The sequence below is a fragment of the Elephantulus edwardii genome, unplaced genomic scaffold (assembly GCF_000299155.1).
Source record: "Elephantulus edwardii isolate Elephantulus edwardi_28Jun2011 unplaced genomic scaffold, EleEdw1.0 scaffold00161, whole genome shotgun sequence".
Classification (NCBI taxonomy): Eukaryota; Metazoa; Chordata; class Mammalia; order Macroscelidea; family Macroscelididae; genus Elephantulus; species Elephantulus edwardii.
In genome coordinates this window covers 5705138-5732231 of record NW_006399911.1, presented here as the reverse complement: position 1 = coordinate 5732231, position 27094 = coordinate 5705138, and the positions used below count along the sequence as shown (strand labels likewise).

At 52.7% G+C, this 27094-nt stretch overlaps 3 protein-coding genes across 4 annotated transcripts in view; 1 reads left to right on the top strand and 2 right to left on the bottom strand.

Moving 5' to 3' along the window:
- MGLL (monoglyceride lipase) overlaps positions 1-2071 on the top strand; it is a 146734-nt gene extending 144663 nt beyond the window's left edge. For both annotated transcript variants that reach the window (XM_006895171.1, XM_006895172.1), the window contains 2 exons: positions 663-878; positions 1946-2071. In XM_006895171.1, the coding sequence (XP_006895233.1) occupies positions 663-878; positions 1946-2071 (342 nt within the window). The remainder of the gene's footprint in view (positions 1-662; positions 879-1945) is intronic.
- Positions 2072-15320: 13249 nt separating this feature from the next.
- Positions 15321-23242, bottom strand: ABTB1 (ankyrin repeat and BTB (POZ) domain containing 1). Its single transcript, XM_006895170.1, has 12 exons — positions 23108-23242; positions 21876-21938; positions 21700-21755; positions 20513-20657; positions 20199-20358; positions 20050-20095; positions 18831-18947; positions 18637-18755; positions 18284-18382; positions 17961-18128; positions 15619-15819; positions 15321-15543 (listed from the first exon to the last, which is right to left on the bottom strand). Exons 1-12 carry the CDS (start codon positions 23161-23163, stop codon positions 15337-15339), a joined length of 1437 nt encoding a protein of 478 aa, XP_006895232.1. The 5' UTR covers positions 23164-23242; the 3' UTR covers positions 15321-15336.
- A 665-nt stretch (positions 23243-23907) lies between these two features.
- PODXL2 (podocalyxin-like 2) overlaps positions 23908-27094 on the bottom strand; it is a 133441-nt gene continuing 130254 nt past the window's right edge. The window contains exons 7-8 of the mRNA XM_006895205.1: positions 24940-25119; positions 23908-24120 (exon numbers count right to left, since the gene is read on the bottom strand). Of these exons, the coding sequence (XP_006895267.1) occupies positions 23908-24120; positions 24940-25119 (393 nt within the window). The remainder of the gene's footprint in view (positions 24121-24939; positions 25120-27094) is intronic.

Genomic DNA, 27094 nt, shown 5'->3' with positions numbered 1-27094 from the left:
GTTGGTGTCCAGTGTGGACTGCCCAAGAGTCCAGCTGAGGTCTTTAGAGCCTCTGAGGAGAGTCTTCCTGGTGCCCCACCATACATGATGACATGCTGACTTGCCCCCCTACCCCCACACCTTGGTCCACCGACACCCACTCACCCCCCAAGTACCTTCCACCTTAAGCTCCAGGGAGGGTTCCTGCCTTCAGAGCCCTGCCCCTACCTTCTACACTGCTCAGGGCTTCAGGCAAGTCCACTCTGCGTTTGGGGACTGAGCAGTGCTCTGAGCTGGTGTGTCCTCTGTCTTGCTCCAGACTCCAGATCCTGTCCACAGGGAAATCCCTTCCTGCCTTGTTGTGGAGGGAAGGCCGTGGTCCCTTTATGTACTTCCTAAACGTCTACCATCCAATGTGTGGCAGAGGTGAAAGGCCTCTTTTCAAAAGGGCAGCATGGAATCCCTCATCATCTACCAGAAGGATGGCCTTTGGGGAGCCACGAGACGCGGATGTCACAGGGACCTTAACAGCAAGCAGTGTGTATGTAACTCAGCTCAGTTTTCAAGGAACCCACTGTCCACGCATCAAACAGCTCACCTGGCCAGGGCAGAAGGAGATGTTCATCCAGCCTTGTGGGAGGCCCACCCAGCGTGACAGGCCCCCTTCCCTTGCTTGGTTCCAGGTGGACCTGTACAATGCAGACCCGCTCATCTGCCGCTCAGGCCTGAAGGTGTGCTTCGGCATCCAGTTGCTCAATGCCGTCTCACGGGTGGAACGCGCCCTCCCCAAGCTGACCCTGCCCTTCCTGCTGCTCCAGGGCTCTGCTGACCGCCTCTGTGACAGCAGGGGGGCCTACCTGCTCATGGAGGCGGCCAAGAGCCAGGACAAGACACTTAAGGTGAGTGCTCATTGCCCTGAAGCCCAGGGAGGTGGGAAAGCTGCAGCTGTTCAGCTCAGGTGAATCAGGCAGACCCCAGCAGGATGGGGTCCCCTTCTCACTCACAAGAGAGAAGCTGCTTGGAGCTCTCAGTATAAATGACTCCTCGAGAGCACAGTGTGGAGGAGCTTAAAGGGAGAAGGAGGAAAGAGCCAAAGTCAGGAAAGGACCCAAGGCTCGGGCACTGAGCAAGCCAGTCTCCCAAGAGAAGGTCTTCATTCACTGTTATACTTTCTGCAGTGCAAGGACACTAACTCTGGGTAGCTGGCCCTAGACTTGGCTGGACAGATCAGGGCCTTGGTCTGCAGGAGAGGCAGGGCTAGTCTGTGCGTGAGGTGGGCCTCCCAGCCTGTGGTTTGACCATGTAGCCCTGTAGATGTGCGAGGCCTTCCAAAGTGGAAGGTGATGGACTGGCCCTGGAAGCCCCTTTTTGTGTGGATGAACCAGGGAGAGCCCCCATCTGGGAGGTGGGCAGGAATTTGGGGGAGAGAGCTCTAACCTGAGCTTTGACTCAGCACTGCACTCTTAGTGGCCCATTGGTCAGGTCATGCCACAGGGGGTACTGTGGACGTCCCTATCTGAGGGGTTACTGCCCCTGAGCCACCACAAGTGCAGGCCCTGGGGCCAGTGCCATTTTTCACTAGATTACACAGCCAATGGGTAACTCGCTTAAGGGAACTATTACATTTCAGATGGATCTCTGACCCCAATCCACTGTCCTTTGTGTCTTGAAGACACTGGAGAACCCTCCTGGTCCATGGTCCCCCATCTCAAAGACAATAGGAATCTGGTGGGATTCAGACTCAAATCTTTTGCCCCAAGCCATAGTGTCCTCTCACCCCATCTCAAGGACATGGGATACACAAACCCCTGCCTGTGGTCTCCTGATCTCAACCTGGAGACCTCACTTCACCTCTCGTCTCCTCATCTCAAGTGCATGGGAGACCCCACCTCACCCATGGTCCTCCAGTCTCAAGGACAAAGGAAACCTCACCCCACCCACATCTCTGTGTTTCTCCTGCTTGCAGATCTATGAAGGTGCCTACCATGTTCTCCACAAAGAGCTTCCGGAAGTGACCAACTCTGTCTTCCATGAAATAAACATGTGGGTCTCTCAAAGGACAGCTTCGGCAGGAGCTGGGTCCCCGCCCTGAACTCACAGGCCAGCTCACACTCTGGGAGAAGCAGGCAGAGGAAGGGCAGGGACATGGCTTCTTGGATGTGGCTTGCAAAAAACAAACAAAAAAAACCCAAACAATTGGAGGAATCCCTAGCATAATTTAGATTTTTTTTTTTTTAAAGACATTCTTGTCACATATGAGGCCAAAAGCCACTGCCTCTACCTTATGGGGTAGACATCTTATGCAAAAAAGAAGGGTAACAGGCAGTTTCCAGAAGAGGGAATTTGCAGAAATGTCCTTAAACCCAGCACAGCCTCTGCCCTGCCTGAGTAGCTTGGTATTCCTATTGCTCCTTGGAATTCCAGGCTACAGCTGTCTGATTCCCTAACGCATTAGCCACCTGCCTCTTCCCCAGGCCCCCTGGGTGGCCTCTCTGGCTGTGTGAGGAGAGGACTTCTATCCCCAGAGGCCAGCTCCTCAGGGTGATGCAATACTCCTGTGAGACCCAGAAAATGCCTGTGTGTCTGCACAGTTCCTTTGCAGTCCAGCACCAGGCAAAGCTTCCAGGCGGGAGACTTAGCCCAGAAAGAGCCACCAGGAAATCAGTTTTTTGTCTCCCACTGCCCCTTTCCCTCTGCTCTGTGAGCACCATTGTCAGGTGTGTCCCGTGACTGCCTTCTTCCGAACCTGCACTATGAGAAAAAAATTATATTGAAGATAAAATATTTAATATATAATGTTTATCCTAAAGCATAGACTATTTGAGCATAAGAGTGGGACCAGAGGAGCCTGAAGTCACTTGAGGCAGGGCTTCCCTACATGGTCGGGCTTTTCATCAATGCCTTGGGCAGATGGACAGGGCAGGACTTGCTGAGGACCCCAGCAGGCTCCCTTGAGTTCCCAGGCTCCTTTGCGGCTGGCCAGGATGCTGGGAAGGGACCTTGGAGCTAGTACTACTGCACTGGAGGGCAGGCAGGGCCTGGGGTGGGCTAGAGGCAGGGCCCCTGTTGCCTGGGGACAAGGCCAGGCCTTTCCCTGGGTGAGTGCCTTGTGTAGCCTTTCTGCCAGAGATAGAGACAAGGAGTGTATGGAGAGTTCTAGCTACAGTGTCCCCAGACTGGCCAGGCGCTGCCCAGAGATCCTGCAGAACGGAGGCGCACAGCTGCCTCTGGTGGTGGGAGAGGAGAGGCCCAGTGCAGGGGTGCCAGAGCTGGCCATCTGCCCCACCGTCTCCATGGGCAGGCAATCCTCATGCCTGAGCACAGGCTGGCCCGGCTTTTCTCAGGTGTCTGACACCCCCCTGCCCCTGCGTCCTTACTGACAACAGCAATAAACAGGGTTAGCAACCCACCAGAACTATTTCCACTTCCAAAATGGGATAATCTTTACCTCATCAGGCAAATGAGTGGCAGATAGGGCTTTGATTGGGGGCTGAGCCCTCCACTGCTGCCCCCCCCCCACCTGTAGGTTTTTGTTCTGCCCACCTCCAGCCAAGGGAAGCAGCCACCACTTGCCTAGCTAGTGCCCCTCGGAACAACAAGGCCAGGGGACAAGGACTTGGGCCTGAAACCCCCTTTCCTCCAGCACCCATGCTCTGCTATGCTCTTCTCTGAGCTGCTCCTGGTACCTGAGTGAAGGTGACTTCATTCTGGGACCCAGAGTCCTGCCTGTCCTGCCCCGCAACTTCAGGCCAAATACCGACCAGGACCACATGGTGGTGGCTCAAGTGCTGGCCGGCGGGGCCCCACACAGCAGTTTCAATGCCCCACTTGATTTCTCTGGCTCCTCTTTGAGAGAAAAAAAAAACCATTTTAAAATTGCACTGAGAGAGGTCAGCACTCAACAGCTGGCCACTGGATGATTCTGCCTTTTGGCTCACACTTTAGCTCCATCTGCAGCTCACCCAACTCCAAACTCGGCCTTGTCGCTATGGCCCTGGGAGCTGTGACAGCACTGGCCCATCCTCCACGGCCACTTACCCTAAAGCGTGGCAGTGCCATTTCCCAACTAAGGACCCCTAGCAGGCTCGGCCAGGAACCCACAGTTGCACGAAGTTCTGTACGTGAAAGCTGGCAGAGGCCCAGACACATTCCATCTCACTGACTTGTCCAGTTAAAGAATCACCTACATCAAAAAGAACATCATCTGACATCGAGACTGGCTCATCTAAGCTGGATGAGGGGCAGGGCTGGCCCAGCTCGCCCCGCTGAGTGGGCAGCTTCGTGTCTGGTGCCCCCTGCAGGCCTGTGCTCTCCTCACAGGCTGTGTGGATCTGTCCTGGCGATCTGCTCAGCATTCACAAGAGGCCAGGCTGGCCTCACAGAGGAACCCGGGGTTGGAGGGATGGCTAGGTGACAGCCTGCGGGCCTCAAGAAGGAAGAGGAGGAAGGCGAAGTCAGGGGACCTCAGAGAGGAAGATGCAATCCCAGCTCCACCTCGGTGCAGGATCCTGGTGATTGGGATGCTGGCTGGAGTCCTAATAACAGACATAGCACCTTCCTGTTGAGTCCAGCCCCACCTCTGTCCATGCTGGAGTGGACACACACCTGAAAGCCTGTATGCACAACTAGTAGAGGTCCCAGGTGTGCTTAATGGGATCATAAACCCCTGTCAGGATGGGTGGTGGGCAGCATCCTCTCCTGCAGTGGTCCGCGGCTTCTGGAAGACCCCCTGAAAACACTACAGGATGGATGGCCCATCTTACCCCTTTATCCAGGGCCCTGTGGCTGCCTCCCACTCGTTCACACTGATTGCTAACATAATCCTTTTAAGATCACCATGATTTCCCAAGCAATTTACTGGTTTGTAATCATCACTGCAGCTCTGCCACACCCCTACATATATGCCTTGTGAGGGGACCACATGTATTACCCTAAAACCATTAAAGGAACCGATATACTCTACAGTTAATTCTAATAAAGCAGATGTTTTCTGAGTGTTGCCTCTTGGTTTAAGTAAAAGCAGTGTTCGGGTGGAGGAGCAGTTGTTGGGGTCAGCTGACCTCCTCAAGTGGCAAAGTCCCATCAACAACAATAGTCCAAGGACAGTTCCTGTCAGACATGCTCCAAATTTCCCCGCCCCCCTTGACACTCTCTACTTCTGGGTTCTGAAATTCACTGCAGGAGTCACACAGGGCTCATCAGAAAATACTTTTAATTAGGGGGCATGGGGGTTCTGGTGGCCTAGTGGCAAGAAGCTCGACTGCAATCCAAAAAGCAAATGGTTCAAATCCACCAGTGCTCCAAGACAGAAGGATGGGCAGTCTCCTCCCGTGCCATTTACTGCTTCTGAAAACCCACTGGAGAGTCAGCTGTGAGCTGGTTCTGGCTCAACAGCAACATTAGGGAAGTGTTGTTGTTGTTGTTATGTGCCGTCAAGTCGCTTGTGACTCATAGTGACCCTATGTACAACAGCCCTAAACTCTGCTTTGTCTTGTGCCAATCGCACTGTCTCTGACACTCCCATCCCTATTACCCCAGTCACTGAATCAATCCACCTCATAGAGGGCCTTCCTCTCCTGCGCTGTCCCTCCACCCTCCCAAGCATGATGTCCCTCTCCAAGGACCTGTCCCTCCTTACAACATGTCCAAAGTATGTTAGATGAAGCCTCAGAATCCTTGCCTCCATGGAGCAGCCTGGTTTAACCCTTTCCAGGATGAATCTGTTTGTTTTCCTAGCAGTCCATGGTACCCTCAGTACTCTTCTCCAGCACCACAGCTCAAAGGCATCAATTCTCCTTCTATCCTCCTTGGTCATTGTTTGACTCTCTGACGCATAACGAGTGATTGCAAAGACCATGGCCTGTATCAGATGCACCTTGGTCTCCAGAGAGACACCATTGCTCTTCAGAACTTTGGAAAGGTCCCTAACAGCAGACTTTCCCATCACAATATGTCTTTTAATTTCCTGGCTACTGGTGCCAAGAGTGTTGACTGGAGCCAGGAAGTAGGGAGTTCTAGTTTGGAGACAGAATGGATAATCACAGCTGCCTCCTCAGTCTACCACCAGGGGGTGCTGTGAGCCATGAGCTGGCCCAGGTCCCTCTATTTCCATCTCAATCACCAAGGGCCTCCCTGCTGCCCAGTCACGCAACTCCGCCCCGTCCAGGCACTTTACACCCTTCCCAGGCAGGCTGTGCTCAGGTCCTTTCTGCCCACCACCTTATCTGAAGGGCCACACCCGCCCAGCTCCTTTCCTGCCTGTCTCCTCCTCCACTTTGACATCAGAAATGCTGAATGTTTTTCATGCTCACGTGGTCGCTGGAACATTGGCTCCAGTCTGGTTTACAGGAGAAATATGCTTACTGAAAAGAGGAGGGTGCCTCCTGGCCCAGGACTGTGGCCAGGAGACACGGCCACAAGTGGAGGCTGCCAAGGGGCCTTGAACCTCCTTCTCCTGTCTCGCCCAATCCCTCAGGTTCTCTTTTAATCCCTTTCCTCTGTCCCAGATCCCAGGCTCTGCAGTCTTGATTGCCTGTCTTCCATCTCACAGTCTTAAGATAGCGGCCCTAGCTCGAGCCACCGCATCCTCTCATTCCAGTTTGCATGCAGGGAGGAAGGGAAACCCTCCTTCCCAGGGAATACATCACATTAGAAATCATATCTACTTACTAGAATTATTGAGGATGTTGGTTTGAGGACTAAGAGGTGTGTCTGATTCAGGCCATACTCTTTCCTATTACTACCTATGCATCTGAAAGCTGGACAATGAATGACAGGGGAAAAAAATTGATGCCTTTGAGCTGTGTTGGAGAAGAATACTGAACATGGCCTATGGACAGCTAAGAGAACGAACAGATATGTCTTGGAGAGGTTGAGGCCAGAGTGCTCTTTGGAGGCAAGAATGATGAGGCTTTGCCTCATAATACTTTAGACATATTGCTAGGAGGGAGAAAAGGACATGATACTGTGAAGGGTGGAGGGTTAGTGAGGGAGAGGAAGACCGTCAACCAGGTGGACTGACACAGTGACTGCTGCAGTGAGCTCTTTTGTGTCAAGAAGTGTGAGGATGGGACAGGATAGAACTGGGTTCACATCTTTTGTTCATTGGGTCACTGTGAGTCATACTCAACAGCACTTAACAACTACTGCTCAGATGTAGAATCTGGCCACAGGACCACATCTAAATGTCAAGGAACTGAGCAGTATACCCACTGATAATGAAAGGAAGCCGGGTATCGGCTGGAGTACTGCAGATTCTTCACAGAAACCCAGTGTGTGTCCTGAAGGCATCAGGATCCTTGGCCCCAGCCTACCGGACTCCCCTCTGTGTCTTTCTAGGTGTGTTCCCCACCCTCATGCTGTACTTGAGCTGCCTTCCTGGGCAGGTATCTGTGTACAAGCCACCCCACCCCCACAGGAAGGACAGACAGAAGTAAAATCAGCAACATTTTGTGACCAACCCAGTGTGATAGCCAAGGCCCTGGGAGAGAATATAACACACAGAAGGAAAAAAAAATTCTGTGGGCAAGAAAAGATTACAAAATATATCAAGTTGCCTGTGTTACAATTTCCACAAATGAACAGAAAAATCACAATGATTGCGTGCCCCACTCTTGCTGAGACTTCCTCACAAACACCTCACTGGTCTTCATGGCAGTGGGAGGTAGTTACTGTGTCGCTCCCACTTGGATTGGTGAGTAAACTAACTAGGGAGAAAGATGGGCCGTGTCCTTCCATTAAGGTGCACAGCCTGGAAGCCTGACGAAGGGTTTGCTGGGGGTTGAAACTGACTCAAAGGCAATGAGTGATCTTGAGTTCCATGATCTGCTCAAGTCATTCGCTCTAACTCATTCAACGCTATAGAGTTAGAACTCATAGTTGACCCTCCAGCAGTTTTTAGAGACTATAAATCACAGAGGAGGAGTCTGCCTATCTCTGCGTTAGCAGCGCATGCTACTACCCACTAGGGCCACCAGAGCCTACAAGGGGTCAAATGCAAGGCCAGGTCCACAGGCTGTGTATGTGAGCTACCAAAAGGAGGAAGGCCACATTGATGGAGCTCTTGACTCTTAAACCACGCAGAAGAGAGTTCATATTGCTAGAGGATGACTACCAGGCTCAGAGCTAGAACTCTCCATACCACTGCCTCTGACGCTGCCTTCTATGCATCAGACCCAAGTAACACCCATCCCAGGACCACAGACACCTCACAAACACTTGAGGACCTGGGGTCACTGTGAGCTTCCAGTAAATCTCCAGCCTTAAGGATCCCATGACCGGAAGGCACATCCTCTATCTAACCGAGCTAGAAAGCATGCAGACCCCAAACTGCTGCCTACACCTCCCCTGGCTCCACTAGGGGTTTTACAAAAGCTGTTTCCAGTATGATCAGATAGGAAGGCAAAGGTCAAGGTCAAGGAAAACAGTAACTTTTCAAAATTAAACTAAAGAAAAAGTATAATTATACTTAGAGGTCAGGTCTGTACTGGTATGTACAGCAGAGAGACAATCAGGTCTGGTGAAAAGTGCTTTTGCAACCGACAATAAAGCAATAGGAAACCAACCTTTTTTTAAAAAAGCACTGTAATACTTTGAAACTAACACTATGCAAAAGGACTCTCTTGCAACAACTAGATAGAATATTAAGTAAATTAGCCTCTCAATTAAGCAATGCTAACTTTTTAATTAAGGGAGCTCCGGTGACCTAGTACTAAGGAGTAGTGCTGCCAACCCAAAGGCGCACAGTTCGAATCCACCAGCTGCTCCACAGGAGAAAGATGAAGTCTCCTCCTGCTGGGGGATTGGCTATGAGCCAGTTCCAACTTCATGGCGCACAGTAACTTTTCACAGCACCCTTCACTAATGTAAAACTAACATTCTAACTCTTAACATTTCAAAAGAGGGTTCTCTTTGCCAAGCAGAGTAACCTTATCAAGCTGAAGCCCTGAGGATGTTGATCTGTTCACCCTGCCATTTTACAGCTGAGGTTACTCCCCTTAACCTGCAATCTACCAGCCAAGAGCTGCTCCATTTTGCGTGACGCCCATTTATCTCCAGAACCTTGACAGGACCACGTCGGTGAATCCAGGAAGCCAGCCGAGCACCTGGACAAGGGAAGATTCTGGGCACGTTCTCTGACCTGTATTTCTTGTGGTGTGAGCCCTCCGCCCTCCCTCCCAGTCTCCACGGAGACAGTGCTGGGAACCTACTTCCTGTTTTCTATATACTGGTATATTGTAAAATTTCTGCCTCTCTGCTCCACCCTGTCACCAAGATTGGTTTTTCTGGGGGCAGGTGACAAAATCACAGTTTTTTGGTCACACTTTCACTTTTTAAGTGTGCTAGTTAGGCAAGGATGAAAGGCATACACACAAATGTCGAGGACTTTCGGACATTGGGTCGCTGTGAGTCGCCTACGACTTTACACAGAGAGAGACCAGTTGGCCTAGTGGACCAAAAGCAGTGCTACCAAGCCAAAGGTGGGTGACTCTAATCCGCGGCCCTAAGTCCTGTCTTTGTTTTTTGCTCAGTCTTGTAGGTCGTATAGCCCTGATGTGTCCACTTGTTGTACAGAGGTAACTCGTGGTTGTTGTGATGCTGAATACTGTGACACCGATGTGTCAAATGCGGTAATGATAACCCATGGTGAACAGTGTTTGGTGGAGCTCCCCGATTAAAACAAGCTTGGAAGCAGGAGTGGCATCCACTTCCAAAATAGCTTGCCTCCAGAAACCCTATGAACCTGGAGAAAGGATGAAAGTTATACAAGTGTCTAGGTCTTTCGTTCATAGGGTCACTAAGAGTTGCCTATGACTCAAAGGCACTTACCAACAACAACAGTTAGTTAGGCGGTTACAATTAAGGTTAAAGTTAGGTTAGTGCTACACTAAGAGGGCACCAAGAAACTCAGTCATCAAGATAAATCCTACTGTTCCACGCTTTTCAAAATTACAACTAATGCCCCCAAAGAGCCAGTTTTCTGGCTGTTCCTCTTACCTCAGTTTCCAGCATGACAGCATTCACACTGATCCTGTCTTAAGACATTCTTTTTTTCAACTGTGGTTTAGTTCATTGTTATTTTTAACAAAGCAGTCATGTGCTCTTCTGTTTTGCTACATTCTATTTTAAATTCAAATTGTATTTCTTTCAATTACTTATTTTTTTCTTTGTTAATCTACATTTCTGTCTTTGAAAAGTTGTCTTAAATTGGGATGGAATACCTGTTTTACTCTCTGAGATTTACTGACATTTTTTCACTTAACAATTGTTCACCTAAGAGACAGGAAGGAATAAGTGAAAACTGTGTTACGATGAATTTTAAAATTCGAAGATAGGGAGCCCTTGTGGCCTAGAGGTAAGGAGCAGACCTGCCAACCTTAAGGCACAAGGTTTGAACCCACCAGTTGCTCTGCAGGAGAAAGATGAGCTCTGTCCTCCTGTGCCATTTTCCTCTTCTGAAAATCTGCTGGATGGTCAGCTGTTTCAGTTCTGATTCAACAGTACCCAGTAATGGTAATGGAACTACCACTGTGCAGAGACTCAGCCAAAATCAGATGAAACCCTCCAGCCCCCAGCCCCTCTCCCACCGATTGCTGGGAGTACACAATCCTGTCTGAAGCACGTCTTGGGATGCACCTCCCAAAGCTGCCCTGGCTTCTGCATCTCCCTGTGGCCACAAAAGCCTCATTGACCCCTTGATGGGGCAGGAAGCCGCCCTCCACAACTCTCAGCTGCAGTGTCTTCCCAGTCCTCTGCTCACAGAGGGGTAGGAGCTTCCTGTCTACATGGAGCACCGCACCAAACACCCTCCTGCATAAAGTGCACGCTCATTCTGGCTTCCCTGCCTCCTACTTCAAAGTCATGGTGAAAATGAGAAACTTTGTGGTGGGATGATGACATGCAGCCACGCGCGCACACCCAGGGCACGCCCCAGGAGACAATTTGTGGGCTACATACTCCTAGCACAGACATGGAGCAAGTCACCATTTCTGCTGTATCCGTGATTCACCAAAACAGCAATTCTCAAGAAAGAGGCTGCTTAGGTGACTTCAAGTAGCATAGATACCCTTCCAAACAACAAATGCAAGAAATGTCTTCTTAAAAGCAAGGTTTGATATGTTGTTATTGTTGTTATGTGCCCAGTCACTTGAGACTCTTAGCCCTAAATGCTGCTCTATTCTGTGCCAGCCTCACTGTCTCTGACACACTCATTCCCACCACTCCATTCACAGAATCGATCCATCTCATCGAGGGTCTTCCTCTCCTGCACCGTCCCTCCACTCTCCCAAACATGATATCCCTCTCCAAGGACTAGTCGCTCCTTGCAACATGCCCAAAGTATGTCAGACGAAGCTTCAGAATCCTTGACTCCAAGCAGCATTCCAGCTTCACCTTCCCCAGGACAAACCTGTTTGTTCTCCTAGCAGTCCATGGTATATTCAACACTCTTCTCCTGCACCACAGCTCAATGGCATCAATTCTCTTTCTGTCACCCCTAGTTACTGTCCGACTCTCCAATGCATAGCACGTAATTGCAAAGACTATAGCCTGGGATCAGGCGCACCTTAGTTTCCAGCCTGATATCCTTGCTCTTCAGTACTCTTGAGAGGTCCCTAACAACTGACTTTTTTAAATCATTTTTTAATTAATTTTAATGAAAATTTAGACTGGATTTCCATTCATTCATTGTTGCACTTTTCTCCCTGCCCATCCCTCCCCCCTAGTACACTCTTCTCTTTGAAGAGTAAAATTCTTTCATTGTTTTACAATCCCTCCCCCCAGGTCCACTCCACTATGCAACCTTTGTTCTGAACTCCTGTCATGACAATGATACCTAATCACATATCCATTTTAAATGGTTTTCTCCATCTGTTTCAATGCAGTATACATTATTTAACCCATCTTTCTCAGTCTCCCCTCAACCCCGATGTCAATCCCATTTTACAACAGTGGCACTATGCAGTATTTGTCCTTTTGTGACTGAGACATTTCACTCAGCATAATGTCCTCCAGGCTCACCCGTTTTCAATAATATTGCATAAGTCCTGTTTTTCAATGCAGTGTAGTATTCCATTGTGTGAATATACCACAGCTTCTCTATCCATTCGTTTTGTTGATGCGCACTTAGGTTGTTTCCAACTCCTTGCTATTGTGAACAAAGACATGATCAACATGGGTGTGCATATATCTGCTTGGGTGGCAGTTACGGTCTCTTTGGGGTATATTCTCAGTAGTGGAATTGCTGGGTTAAACTGTATTTCTATTTGCAACTTTTTGAGAAAGTGCCACACTGCCTTCCACAGTGGTTGCACCATTTTACACTTCCACCAACAGTGAATAAGGGTTCCAGTTTCTCCACAACCTCACCAGCATTCGTTGCTTGCTGTTCTGTTCAGTTCTGCTATTCTTACTCAGGTGAGATGATATCTCAAAGTTGTTTTGATTTGCATCTCTCTTAGAGCTAGGGATTTTGAACATTCATCTGAATGTCTTCTTTGGTGAAGTGTCTGTTCATATCCTGTGCGCATTTTTCAATTGGATTGTTTACCTTTACCTTGTTGTGGTGGATAGCTGATTTTCCCAATGCAATTCGTCTCTTGATTTCCTGGCTGCTGTTACCAAGAGTGTTGACTGTGGACAAAGGAAACTAATAAAACTATTAACTATCTCAATCTCTTTACCATGTATACTGATACAAGTTCATTTTTTTCTTGTTAAATGCATGTCATTGTTCCCTACTACCAGAGTCAGATGCAACTCACAGCTGACCCTCCCGTGGGTTCTCAAAGACATTGATTCACACAGAAGACTGCCCACCTTTCTCTTCTGGAGCAGCTGGTGGATTCAAACCAGCTACCTTTGCACTGGCAGCACAATTCTTTAACACTAAGCCACCAGAGCTCTCTTCGTAGTAACTTCTTTTTCTTCACATTTACATCTCCAACACCCAACACACCTAGGGTCGGTGTGCAGGCTGGGCAGGACTTGCCACTTTCAGGTCACTCACCTCACCCTGCCCTCCCAGTCTGCCCACGACAGCCAGACTGGACTTCCAAAATATTAAGTCCACTTCTATCACTGCCTGTCAAATCCAGTCTGGGTCATTGCCCTCATATGTAATTAACTGTGCCCCCAGAAATGGTGATAAGCTCTTCACAAATATCAGCTTACCTGTTATGCCTAACAGACTAGGAAAGAGGTCTATTATTATTGCCCCCATTTTACAGATAAGCAAACTGAGCACTAACCAAGTAAAGGCAAGTCAAGGTGGGAGCTCTGGCCTCTGCTTGGAGTAGATGTGCTGATCTTCAGACTTTCCTTTCTATATTAGGCTGCCAGGTCTTAAAAAATTGAGCCTTCTACCCGACAGACTCTCCCCCAGCCTTCCCTTGAGACCTGCTTCAGGGCCCTCCTCAGAAGCCCTCCTCCAATCTCTCTAACATGTTGGTTCCCCTCAACTGCTGGCTCCAGCCAGTAGCTCAGTGCTTCTCTCTGGAAGAACTGTTGAGAGCAAATGAGTAGAAGTGCATCGCGGGTGAGGAATCAATCTGGAGAAAGACCTCTCTCCTTGCCGCAGAATCAGAACTGACACCAGCTGACCCTCCTCTGGGCTTGAGACTAATCAGGAGACTGCCTTTCTTCTAAGGAGCTGCTGGTGGATTCAAACCACCAGGGGAGCATGGCCTTTGGGTGAGCAGTGCAACTCTGGAGAAGTGCAGAGACCAGTATCTAGAGGATCTGCCGTTTCTACCCTAGCACCTGTGGGCTACATATGTTACCATGAGGTTGGAGGAATACTGGTGCCCAGAGGGGATTTTAGGGTGTGGCTGCAAAGGCCAGTAAGTGGGGTATAATGGAGGAAGTCTTCTCTCCCTCATGTCATAACCCCTGGGGCAGGAGAACACAAGTGCTATATGTGGGATTTGGGGGTAATGGGAGGCATTCTCTTCTGTCACCTGCTTCCCAGCTTTGTGCAGGGATGAAGCTTCCGTCCCTGCATCTATAAAATGTAGATACTAAGAACCAGCAGCCAGGAAATTGAGAAATGAATTGCATTAGGAAAGTCTGCGGTCAGGGACCTCTCCAGAGTACTGAAGGGCAACGATTTCAGTCTGGAGACAAAGGTGCATCTGATCTGGGCCATAGTCTTTGCAATTACTTGCTTTGCATCAGAAAGCTGGACAATGACTAGGGATGTTAGGAGGAGGATTTAATATACGTGGACTGCTAGGAGAACAAACAAGTTTGTCATGGAGAGGGTAAAATCAGGCTGCTCCTTGGAGACAAGGATTCTGAAGCTTTGTCTGACACACTCTGGCCATATTGCACGGAAGAACCAGTCCTTGGAGAGGGACATCATGCTTGGGAGGGTGGAGGGACAATGCAAGAGAGGAAGACCCTTGATGAGACGGATTGATGCAGTGACTGGAGTAATGGGGGTAGGTGTGTCAGAGACAGGAAAGTTGGCTCAGGACAGATCACGGTTTAGAGCTGTTGTACACAGGGTCACTGAGTCACAGGCAACTCACAACAACAACTAGAAATCAATTTTCATGGCATGAGTGGGTGGCATACAGCAGGTGCTTTTGGGTAAGAGCCCTGGAGAATAACAAAGAGCAAAAGCCACTGGTTTCTGACCTCAAGGCTGTGGCCACTCGGCCAGCCCCTCCCTAAGTCACCCAGGGGCCTCATGGTCACTGGGGTGGAGAGGGTCCTTCTGACTAGAAGAGCCTGGGGGCAGCTGTGTCTGAGGTGAGCTGGCTGATGCAGCAGAGAGGGTTCAGGACCTCACAGAGGAAGTGCTGCTCACACAGCCCCTCCCCTGCCAGAAGGCCACACACCAGGGAGTTCAGCAGGTATCCAGTGAGAACAGCTCTGTCCCCCACCACCAGTGCCCACCCTCCCTAGAGTAGTGCAGCCCCAACAAAGGCTTAGGCTCCCCTAGTTGAACTCAAGCTTTATTGCCACACATACACAAACACACGCACACACCACACACAGCCCCCGTCCTTCACCCTCTCAGCCACTCCATGAAGGTGGGGACTCAGGTCAGAGAGGCAGCTGCAGGCTCAGGCCCAGCAGAGAAGAAAGACTGGCCCCACCAAGCCTGAGGGCTGCTGAGGAAGGGCAGCACTGGACGCCACAGCCCACGCACCCGCACCCCAGCTTTCCCTGAGTAGTGTCCAGCCCCCGGCTTGGAGGCCGGCTTTTGCGCTGGGGGAAGTGGCTTCCCCAGGATTTACAGCCAGGCAGGAAGGGGGCAGCCTGCAGAAGAAGGGCCCCTAGAAATAAGCAGGGACTGGAGAGCTGCTGAGCACACAGCCAGGCCCACCCCGAGCCAGGCCCACCCAGGCCGCCTCAGCAGTCCAGGCCCAGGGCCACGAGCAGGTCCTCCAGGGCTTGCAGCCGCTGTTGTGCCTCCTCGATGGCGCTGTAGGTCTGCACCGTGCTGGCCACGTGGAAGCGGATGTCATCCACCAGGGGGATAGAGTCCATCTCCTGCCGCGCGGCCACGGCTGCGGCCTCCTCCTTCACCGCCTGCGCGAAGTCCTCTCGCTCCACCAGCTGCGGGACAGGTGAGGTCAGGGCATGCCAGCCCCTCTACTGCACTGTCACTGTCTCCCTGTACAGCTAACCCACCTTCTCGATGACCTTGGCCATGTACTCGGTACACTGATCCTCCAGGCGGGCCAGGTGGAACAGCTTGGCCACGCGCCACACCCCCATCACGCTGTCCTCGTCCAGCAGCTGAGCCAGGCTGCGGCCACACAGCCGCTTCAGGCCCGGCAGCAGGTACATGTCAGCCACACAGAGCACATCGTAAGCCACCTCGGGGGGCAGCTGCAGGGGAGAGGAGTGAAGGTGCACCCAGTTACCAGGGCCTCTGGATGCTCCAGGGCCTGCCCTCCACAGCCCCACGGCACCCACTGCCCAGGGGCAGAGAGGATGGAGCGGGAGACTCCCAAGCAGCAGCTCAAAGGCCACCTGGGGTGCCTGCAGTGTGTGTGTGTGGGGGGGGGGGGGGGGGGGACGGGCAAAAAGGGCCGAGCCTGAAACGACACAGACCCAGGACCAGGTTCTAGCCTAGACACTTCTGAGCTGAGTGACCCTGGACAAGACCTCAGGCTCAGTGTATCTGTTCCCCCACCTGTGAAATGCAGGCTGAAAGGCCATTGGGAAAATGAAACAAGCAACTGTCAAAGCCACGGCAGGGCCCTGCGGCAGGGCAGGTGCCGTTCCCAACCTGGGTGACGTGAACTACCCGATCCTGCCCTTCACTAGACTGTATGCAGCTACAGCCACAGCTACCGATGCGCCCACCCTGTGCAAGGCCAACTTTCCCACTTCAGTCTAGTGTCGAAGCAGCCTCAAGGAACAAGTAGAGGTGACGAGGCCGATGTTACGCTGTTCAAGGCAATCACCTGAAGACTATTTGACACACACAAGACTCTGCCAGGTTGGTACTATCACTATCCCCTTTCCTGATGGGAAAGCTGAGACATATATGGTTACCTGACTTCTAAGAACCACACAGTTCATAAGGAAGCAGAGCTCCCAGCCACACTACCCTGCCTCTCCAGATGTCTCTGGGGTCAGCAAGACCCCTCTGGGAGGGGCTCAGTTAGGCAAAGGTAGAGCCCAGGTAGCAGGGGCCAGTGAGCCCAGTGAAGGCACAAATAGACCCCTAGGAACTGATGTCCCTTCCTCTGGTGACAGAGGGGCAGCCAGGGTGGTTGCCCTGAAAACACCTTCCATCCTTGCTGACAATGTGGCCACCAACTAAATGCTCCCTAGCAGAATGTGTGGAGCGCTTTGCCCCATGGCTGTGTTCTGCCCACGGCTCCCTAGCAGAATGTGTGGAGTGCTTTGCCACATGGCTGTGTTCTGCCCACGGCCTGGTCTCCAGATAGAGAGAGGGAGCATGCCCAAGGCAGCACCTTCACCTGCTTTTGTACTTAAGATCACACTGGAATACAGTCGCCCTCCCCAGTTCACTTCCGCACAACCTCTGGCCACTTTTGAGCTGAGTAGGTGACAGAGACCATATGGCTCCGTCGCCTAAGACCTTGCCATCTGGCTCATCCCTTTGGCATGGCAGGGCAGGACACAGGAGGACATCGGTCCTCGGAAAGCCAGCTCTACTGTGGCAATCATCCAGAAAAGAAAAAGTAAACTCCTTTGTAAGCCACTGTATCTTAGGGTCTCTTTATGACAGCACCAAGTCTTCCTTCGCACACATGCACTGCATCCTGGCAGAGCAGACCTCTGCTACCTGAGAGGCTTTACGTGTGAGATGCATTGAGACAGTTGGAGAAAGCGGGGGAACAAAGATAAAAGGTGAAAGGAGAAAACAAACCCACTGCAGGGCTTCATTGCTGCCCCAAGCAGGCCACAGCTGCTGGCGGCCGTGGAATGGGCCTTGAGCTTGCTACAATCAAAGGTCAGGGTTTATGTTCTGGCCGGAGGACTTAGAGGCTCCAGGTGGCAGACATAGGTGTGTGTGAGGTGTCCTTCCACAGCGAGTGCTCAGACTTTAGTCTTGTCACTCATTCTCGGCCTGGAACCTGCCAAGGCTCCCCTTTCCTCAGAGAAGAAGTCAAACCCTATCCAGCCTCCTTCACTAACCCTCTACTTTTCCAAGCATGAGGCTCACTTCCAAGTAATGTCCCCTTTTAACGACAAGCTCAGAGTATGTGAGATGAAGCTTCGTTATTTTTGCCTCTAAGGAGCACTCTGGCTGCACTCTGGCCAAGATCTATCTGTTTTGTTGGGCCTGAGTGTGTTAAAGATGACGAGGATGCACAGGACAGGTCTTGGATCTGTTGTTCACAGGGTGGCTATGAGTCATACTCGACTCGATGGCTCCTGACAACATCATCCAACCTCATCAAAACCTCACCCACAGAAGCACCCAGGAGCTTCCACAAACCCCATCTTTCCCCCACCCCTGCATTCACATGCAGCCCTGCCCGGGCCCGCACCTCAGTGTGGTCGCTGTACATATAGTAGAGCACGTGGGTGAAGATATCGGGGGAGATGTTGTGCAGAGTGATAGCCGGCAGGCCCCCCGAAGCCTCAGGCTCCTCCTGCTCTTGGAAGTGGTCATCCAGCAGAGCCCGGAAATAGTCACTGCGGCCGCAGAAGAAGGCCTGGGGAAGGCCCAGCTCAGGAGGGGTCAGGGCCTGTCCTCTGAGAAGCTGTCCTCCGAGGAGCTGTCCCCCAAGGAGCTATCCCCCGAGGAGCTGTCCCCCAAGGAGCAGCCCAGGGTTTAGGGAAAGGGAAGAAGCAGGGGCAGGGTGGGCACCTTGTGGCAGAGGAAGCTGCAATTGGCCACCCGGAAGCAGACGTCAGGGCAACTATTGAAGCTGTCAGGGCAGGGGAAGGGCAGCTCCCCGAGATCACCCTGGGGAGACAGGAGAGCATCCTAGTCAGAGGTGGCTGTGGTGACAGATGCCAAAACTCAGACCCGAGCCTTGTTTTAGCACAATCCTGGTGGTGGGGAGTTCAGGTTTAAATAACCAAGTACATAAACAACCTGTAAGTAAGCAACCTGTGTCACAAATGGCACAAGGTCACAACAACAGGGAACTGAAGCCCACGCCATCATCCCGCAGGCCCACCCCCACCACCTGTGGCCCACACTCAGCCTGTATTCACACGCAGCTCAGGGGGTAGGGCACAGTCAGCCAGCGTGGCCAAGTCATCCTGCAGGCGGGAGTCAGATGGCGGCGGCTCGATGGTCAGGACCTTCACGCACGTGCCTGGCTTGGAGGCCACTGCGGAGGTGATCAGGTGGCGTTAGGGCTAGGGTGGCTCAGCCAGGCCTCACCCAGACCCCGGCCCTGACGTACCAAACTCGAACACCTTCTCACACTTGGCCTCCAGGTCGCTGAGCAGGTCCCAGAGTTGGCACTGCTTGGCCAGGCGCTCACAGTCACTCACGTGCTCCACACCGACATCCAGGCGGCCTGGGGGTGGGGGGCCAGTGGGGTGAGGTCAAGTCCCCTGGGGTCCTTGTACTCCAGGCTGCCTTCAGTTACACAGAAGGGGTATGGTGGCTACAGAGTTCCCAGGAGTACCAGCTGCTCTGCTCTTGTCAGGGAAGCAGGTAGAAAAAAGTTACGTGATAGATACAATTAAAAAAAAAAAAAAAGAGTCATTGGTGAGGTTGCTTATGCACAACCCAACACCTTATGGAATTTGGTTCCTCCGTCAGAGTCATGGTTTCACAGGCCATCCCAGTTAACTGGCCTACTAACATGTTCAGTGCTTCCGTTCTCTACCCACCTCACACAAAGGAAAAAGGGAGTCTGGAGAGGAGAAAGCAGCGGGATGGGCACGCTCTGCCTCCAAGAACATCAACCTGTCCCCTCTGTCCTGACACCAGAACTGCGTGAAGCCTATCAAAACCCAGTGTTATGATCAGGGACTGCAAAGAGCAATCCTGATCAAAACGGAGGAAATGCACACAAGTTCTCCTGGACCCCAAAATTCCTGGAGCCACGAAATCAAGTAGAAACAAAAAGAAAAAAAACCCTCAGTCTAGAAGGTAGATGACGTTCACCTTTTTTACTAAAAAAAAAGGGGGGGGGGAAAGGTGGTTTTATGTTAATTAGAGAGGAACAAGAACGATAAAGGAGGATGAGAAGTAGCTCAACAACCCGCAAAAGGAGAAGGGTTACGAAATGTCATCAGTGTCACTAAACTCTATGTGGAGAAAGCGGTGAATTGGTGTGTGCTCTGTTGTCGGTATCTCAAAAAAACAACTAAAATTGAGGGGTGGGGAATAATAGGAAAGCTGCATCCTAACAGCTTCAGGCCAATGGGAGTGCCGGGTGTGTGTGTATGGCTCTTCCTGAGCTGATGGTGTGTCACACATGTCACCCCATCTCACAGTCACTCCAGGAGGCAGCTGGAACCCCACTACCATGGGAATGATGCACTGAGGTGAATGTCAGCCGAAATCATACCAGGTTTCAGTCTTCTTCACCTTCTAAGGCCACCCCTGGGTCTGCTGCCAGCCAGAAGGCCAGCTCCCTGTCTCCCACCCACTTAGGGCCCAGGAGTCACCTGTGTACAGGTACTGCAACAGGGCCCCAAAAGCCACGGGGTTGATCTGTGGGTAGAGACACAGTGGAGACTCAGAGACAGCCTGTCAGCACCAGCCCTCTGCTTACCCCCAGGCAGCCAGCCCCACACCAGCCCCTTGAGGGACAAACCAAGGGGTGCCTGAGGACCACGACATTCTTGTTCTTCCACTTGGTGTCCAGCATATTGGCAAAGTAGGTGCTCCGTGCACCTAGGACACAGCGATGCGCTCTGAAGGGCTTTCCATGCACAACAAACACCACGTCACTGTGGCTACCCAGCTCTAGAAGCCTGGGGACAGACGGGGGTGAGTGCCCAGCAGACCTCCCTCATTTACCCCCCCCCAAACAAGACAGAGGCCTCCATCCTGGGGGGCCACAAGCAGCAAGCTCAAATCCCCAACACAGTCCCGAACACTGGCTGCCGTGCCCCCTTCCCGTCTCACCGCTGTAGAAAGTTGTCATAGTCATCCCGCCTCCTGCAGGAGGCAGTGACCTGCTTATAGTCTCGAAGCGCCCTCCGGATGCCATCGCTCAGCGCCCCATACAGGCAACGCTCTCCATCAAAGGTGTTGGCCTCACAGCGGGCTCCTGGCGTGGGGGCAGCAGGGTTCCTAGTCAGCAGGACATTGGCTGCATTCTGTGGCTTAAGAGCTTGGGGCAAGGCTGGAGCTATGCCCCTGAGGCTCTGGGAAAATTCTAAACCCCTGGCTCTTATCCTCACCTCCACTACTCAGGGCCCTCAGAACTCTGTATGCCCTAGCGACCTCTTCCCAAATCACTCTGGACCTATTCTGATCCCAGCATCCCCCCAACATGGGAGTGCACACAAATCCATGTCTGTTCACAGGTGCACATGCTCACTGACAGAACATGGGAAACCCAGAGCAGGTTCTGTGATGGGCTCTATCCTAAGCTCTGAGGATAGAAGAGGTCCCTACTTATGGGAGCTCATCAAGTCCAATGGGGAAGCAGTATGATAAGCTTGCAACAAATATCAACATGCCGAAGTGCTGGGTGTTAGTGACTGCACAGTGAGGTCACAAGAGGTCACTCTGTAGCAGTGACAGTGACTAGAACCTTGAAAGCCAGGCCAAGGTCTGGGAAAAGGCAGCCAGTGTAGAAAGAACGGCAAGTGCCAACGCAGAAGCAGAGGTGAAGGCAATGTGGGTGAACAGCATAACCACGGGAGGAGGCGAGAGCAAAGAAGCCAGCAGCAGATGGGCAACTTCAAAAGCAGAAGTGAGGTGAAAGCTTTCTTCTATATTAACATGGAAGTCACTGGGAATGTTTAAAGTGATCAGATTTGTTGAGTAAAAGTGAGGAAGCCAGACGCCAACTGAGAAGATGGCATTATATCCAGGTGGGCAAATTTGGTGGCTCAGCCTAGGAGGCAGCAGTGGAGAAGAGGGGGAAGTGGAAAGATGAGAAGGGAGGTTATCAAAGTAGAGTTAGCAGAAGACCTAGCTAGAAAGCATCCTGAACGGATGACGGAAGGTGAGAGGAATCATGGGTGATTCTGGGCATCTACAATATAGACACTATATCCAACACACGTGCATGTGTTTCATGTACACACACACACACACACACACACACACACACACACACATTGACCTTGACCCTTCCTCACCATTGGCCAGAAGGTAGAGTACCAGCTCCTCATGGCCACACAAGCAGGCATAGTATCTAGACAAAGAAAGGAGGTAGGGAAGCAGTTACTTCAGTTATAGCTTCTGAAGGATACTCTCAGGCCAGCCTGACCACCCCACACCCAGTCAACCAAATCACCCCACCACTGGCACTCACAAGGGCGTGCTGTCCCATTTATCCCGAACATTCACCTCTACATCACGCTGTTCCAACAGATACCTGGGCAGGGAGGTCAGAGTCTAGGTCACAGACAGTTCATGGCCTTGTAGAACATACCAGAGAACAGAGAATGAGGGGGAAATAGCCCTTTCAGCTAGGTGAGGGAATTGAGGGAGGCCGTCTAGACCTGGGGACACAGGGACAAGGCCATGGGAATACACAGGGCCGACACTGGGAACACGAATGCTCCTGGGAGGCTGAGCTGGCCTCTGAAGTGAAGAGCCTGTGACTTTGGCTACTGGGGTCTAGAGAGCAGCTCTTCAGGGAAGGCTAGCTGGAGGAGGCAGGGACACCAGAGAGAAGGCTGCTGCAGGCAGAGAAAGGCTACCGACCAGGGGAACAGAAGAGGTGCGGAATGGACAGGCTGAAATCAGAAATTAGGGTAGTTGGTAGCTGACAGGATGTGGAGGGTGGGAGAGGAGTCAGCACAGCGGGGAGCCGTCCCTGAGGTGGGAAACTGGAGAAACAATCTAAGGCAAGGTGAGAATTTGAACTTGGATATACTCCACTTGGCCTCAGGTGGGCAGACAGGGAGAAACAACATCAGGGGCAGGCTGAACCGAGAAATGCTCTAGGCTGCCTGCAACTTTGAGGTGATCAACTCTAGGTGTCACTTGATGCTGGGAAGTACCTAGGGAGCCTAGGCTCAGCCCTGTGGAAGGAAGAAGGGCCCACCAGGGAATGAGGAAAGAAGGTACAGAGGGAAAGGAATCCCACTTGGGGGCAGGGCACTCGAAAGGCCAAGAGATGCCCAGATCTCGGCGAGACACTCCCCGCCCTCATCCATCAAGAGTCTGCATTCTCAGAGCAGGGTTTGCTTTAACAGCTCTTAGGGGTTTCGGAATCTCCAGCAGCCAGTGGCTGATTCTGGACCAAGTTGACAGAATCCAAAAGGGAACCAGGATTAGAGCCCCAGGTTGGCCTCTGGGCCGAGCATCCCGACCCCGCTGGCGGAGAGGCGCAGTCCCTCTTCTTTACATCAGCTCCTGGCCTGCTCCACGAAGCAGTCTCCTCCTCCCGGAAGCCCTCCAAGGACCACCGCCTCCGCCTGCTCCAAGGCGGCTGCAGTGTCCGGGCTCCTCCTGCGGCTGGGGGAGGTGGTCTCCTCCCTGTCTGGAGGACCCTCGCCTGCTCAATGCCCCCCAGACCCCGGCCTGTGAACCCCTCACCGCACTCGGCCCACATCTCCCTTCCTGCAGCTGGCGAACAGGTCGCTGGTATCCATGACGCGAAGCTCGGACCTGAGGCCGGACGACCTCGGGCAGCGACAGCGAGTCCCGGCGGATGTAAACACTCGCGGCCCCGCCCCGGCCGCCCGCTCGCGCTCCGCAGCGGCGCCTGGCGCCCGGAGGACCCGCTGCCTGCGCCCCGGACGCAGAGCATGTGGACGGCGGGCGCCGAGCCCCACGGCCCGGGCCTCGGCTGAGGGCCACCATATCCCGGCCCTTCGCACGGACGCACCCCCGCCCTCCACGGGGTCCCCCCACCCCACCACCTCGACCCGGGCCGAAAGAACGAGGCGGGCAGGCGGGCGGGCTGGGCGCCATCTCCCTGACGGTTTAATGGGAGTCCCGGTGCTCGCTCGGGGGGGGAGCCTGCCACCTGCGCCCCGCACTCACAGGCAGGGGGCTCGCGGGGCAGTGGCCAGTGAGGCCGGGTTCCGTGGGGCCCTGAGGCAGGGTCCTGTCCCGGGGCGGGCTGTGCCCACCGGGCCGTGATCGGGGTCCGGGGCCGATACTCTCGGGGTGGGCGTGGGGAAGGGGCTGTGCGAAGGCGGTTTTGTGAAGTTGGCAGGAAGCGGCGAGAAGCCCCGCATCGAGGGCCGGCTGCGGGGTGGGCGGCCAGGAGAGCTCCGAGGGCAGGGAGGCGCGGGGTCTCTGCGGACCTGCCTTTCTGTCTCCAGCACCCGCGGCCGGCTGCGGGTGTGCAAGGCCGGGGCCCTAGGGCGCTGGGCACCCCTGGGGGGGCCTCACAGGTGCGTGTCTTCCTCGAACACGTCGGAGTCCTCGGGGTCTCGCTTGCTTCCCATGAGCGTGCTCCAGCCTCCGGGGCCGTTAATGGTCCCACCGCCGTTCAAGCTGGGTTGCTTCTCCTGCATCTCTGACTGGCTGTCGCTGGCCACGTCCAGCGTGGGGTTGTCGTGGCAGCCGTTCTCCACGAAGCGCAGCTCCTCTCCGTGGGACTGTGGGTGCGGTGGGAGAGGGGCCCGGGGCGGCCAGGCCAGTCACCCACAGGCTCTGCACCCCACACCTCCTAACACTGAACGAGGCCTTTCATCCCCCCCATCCTAGTGGGTAAAACGCTAGAGTGAGCCAGGGGACCTGCAGCATAAGGCAGTTCCCTCCTTTTGTCCCCACAGCTAACAATTCTTTGCCTTCCTGACATCTGGTGTCCGCTTCCCCACCCCACCCCCAATGGCCCCATTTTCTAAAGTTCATTTCACTCAGTCTCACTGCCACGGAGCTGACCCTCCAGATGGTTTTCCGAGGCTGTAAATCTCATGGGAAGAGATCGCCCTTCCTTCTCCCTCATAGCAGCTGGTGTTTTCAAATCTGCCTTTGGGTTGGCAGCAGTTCCTTACCCGCTAAGAGAACTCCACAGAGGAAAAGCTAGGGATTTAAAATCCTATCAATTGCACCAAAGGCGGCAGGAGCCAGCTGTCATGGCAGAGTCTGATGCCTCCTCCCCAGAAGCCTCTAGGCAGTGTCTGAACCATGCATGAATGGCCATAGATGTTAAAATGGCCCTTGGGTCCACCTTGCTAGGAGGAGCTGCTGCCCGCCTGGGGTCCCTGTGGGGACTACCACCCAGCTTGTGCCCACCCTACAGGGAGGGGCAGCTCAGATGCCTGGCTCTGGACAAATGTTTCATCTGTAGAATCCTGCTGAGTCCTCATCACAGTGCTGTGGCCACACTGTATTGGATGTGAGGAAACGGGTGGGAAGAGTTGCCTGCACCCCCCTACCCACCCAGGCCTTGCCACCCACCAGCCCACACTCACCACATGCTTGAGCTTGGGCAGTCGCCGCTGCCAGCAGTTGTAGAGCAGGCCGAGCACGATGATGATGACACAGATGGCACCAATGACCACCAATACCACAAAGAGCGTCCCATAGTCACTGCGTACCTGGCTGGGCCTCGCCTGGCAACTGCTCGTGGTGGAATAGTTCTGGATGCCGATCTGAGGAGGCAGGAGGGGCCAGGCTCCTCAGCTGAGGTCCTGGGGTGCATGGATTCCCCACAGGGGTTTTATGGCTGGGACAAGCTTTGCAAAGGAGAAGGCCCATAGTGGCTGAAGGTCATGTTCAGCAGGGGTGCTATTCTTTCTACCCCATTCCATCCTGGTAACCAGAGGCGGGCTTCAAGCCTTTCCACTCTCATGCCCCCAACATGGTTTCTGTCTGCATTGATGCAAGAACCTGTGGTGCTTAGGTTGGTCACTAGACAGGGCCAAGAGGTCCTACTTCCCAACCTACCGTTGATTTAAATTAACAAAAGGACAGTTCTGGGCTGCCAGCCTCCACCCAGTCAACTACTGAGTCAGGACCCCGCAACAGCTTATGCCTAAGGGGCAGCTAAAAACCAATCTGCTTTAAATCCCAAGGGGTAGGCCAGTACCATGGGCCAGTCCAGCTTCTAGCACCCCCAGGATCCTTCCACACTTAGTCTTGTTTGGACTGATAAATGATTGCTCTGTCCCTCCCAGGAGTGAAGGATCCTCTCCCAAAAGCTGGATTATTGGTCAAGGGAGGTGAGGTGTCTCATCAGGTTAGCAGAGGTGCCTAGCTCCCGAGGAAGAGACTCACTCAGCATTCAGCTATTTCGCTTTCCTCAGTCCCTATAAACCATCCTGCAGATTCTTAGCACTTTATTTTAAATTTTAAAATAATCAGCTTTTCTTGTCAAATTCATTCACTAATACACTTTCAGGAATCCAGCATCCTGTTTGCTCTACTTGGTGTGAATCAAGCGCCTTCCCCTCAAATGTGTCCAGTAAGGCCTGACTATAAGGCCCTCTATGAGGTGGATTGATTCAGTGACTGGGATAATCGGGATGGGAGTGTCAGAGACGCTTGGCACAGGACAGAGCAGAGTTTAGGGCTGTTGTACATGGGGTCGTTATGAGTCGCAAGTGACTCGACGGCACTTAACAACATACCCAAGGGTAGGAAAGAAGGGATTAGAGGGTTAATAATGCAAAGATGAAGCAAACTTAAATTTCCTCAGCCTCACTGGTGTTAGTAAGCCCAGGATTTCAGAACTGGGAATACCCTCCCATGACCATCCTATTAGTACTGCAGTATGGACCAGTCTGGATTCACAGATCAGCACTACCACTTACCAACTATGTACTCTCTGGTCAGTCACCAAGCCTCTCGGTTTTTCAGTTCTCAGTCTTAAATGTGGCTAGTAACAGTATTCAACGGAAGTCTTATTTAATCCTCAGAGCCCCACGGAACAGTGACAAGGACTCTCAACTGGTGAGGCCCTGGCACACAGTACTAATATACTGACAAATTTCTCAAATTACATACAGCTCATCTTTGATGGCAAACACTGCAGAGCCCTTAAGAATGAGGTCACTGTCGCTAGCTTTCACAAGTAGTGAAAGTAGTTTTGGACAATGGTGGCTGTCCTCTCAACTCCACTGGCCCTCCCCTTCAAGGAATATGGCAGAAGGATTGAGGAAGATGTGGCCCCTCCCCACAGGCCAGGGACTGTTCTGGCCTGGCTGCCCAAGCTAGCTGCTCGGTCTAGCTTCTCTGGGAGCCTCCAGGGAGCCAAAAGAGCACTAGGGGTACAGAGGTGCCTCTCAAGATGGCAGAGCTGATTCTTGGCCCCTGTACCTGGATCTGTGAGCATGAGGACTGACTGGAGGATGGTCACTGGACAGTTTACTCTCACTATTCCTGACTCCACGTCACTTGCAGTTCCTGCTGTTCTCTCCTTGCAGGCTGCCACACAATTCCTTTGGCCAGACACTGGTGTTTCTCTCATTGTCCACAAGACTGTCTAACCACCAAAACTTCCCTCAGAAACCACCTCTTTGCACCCTCTCACTACCGCCCAGCCCTTCCCCATCCTTCTCTGCACCTGGTGTCTACATCAAGTGTTCATTTGACTGTCTTTCCACAAGACCTGACTTAGGATGGTCT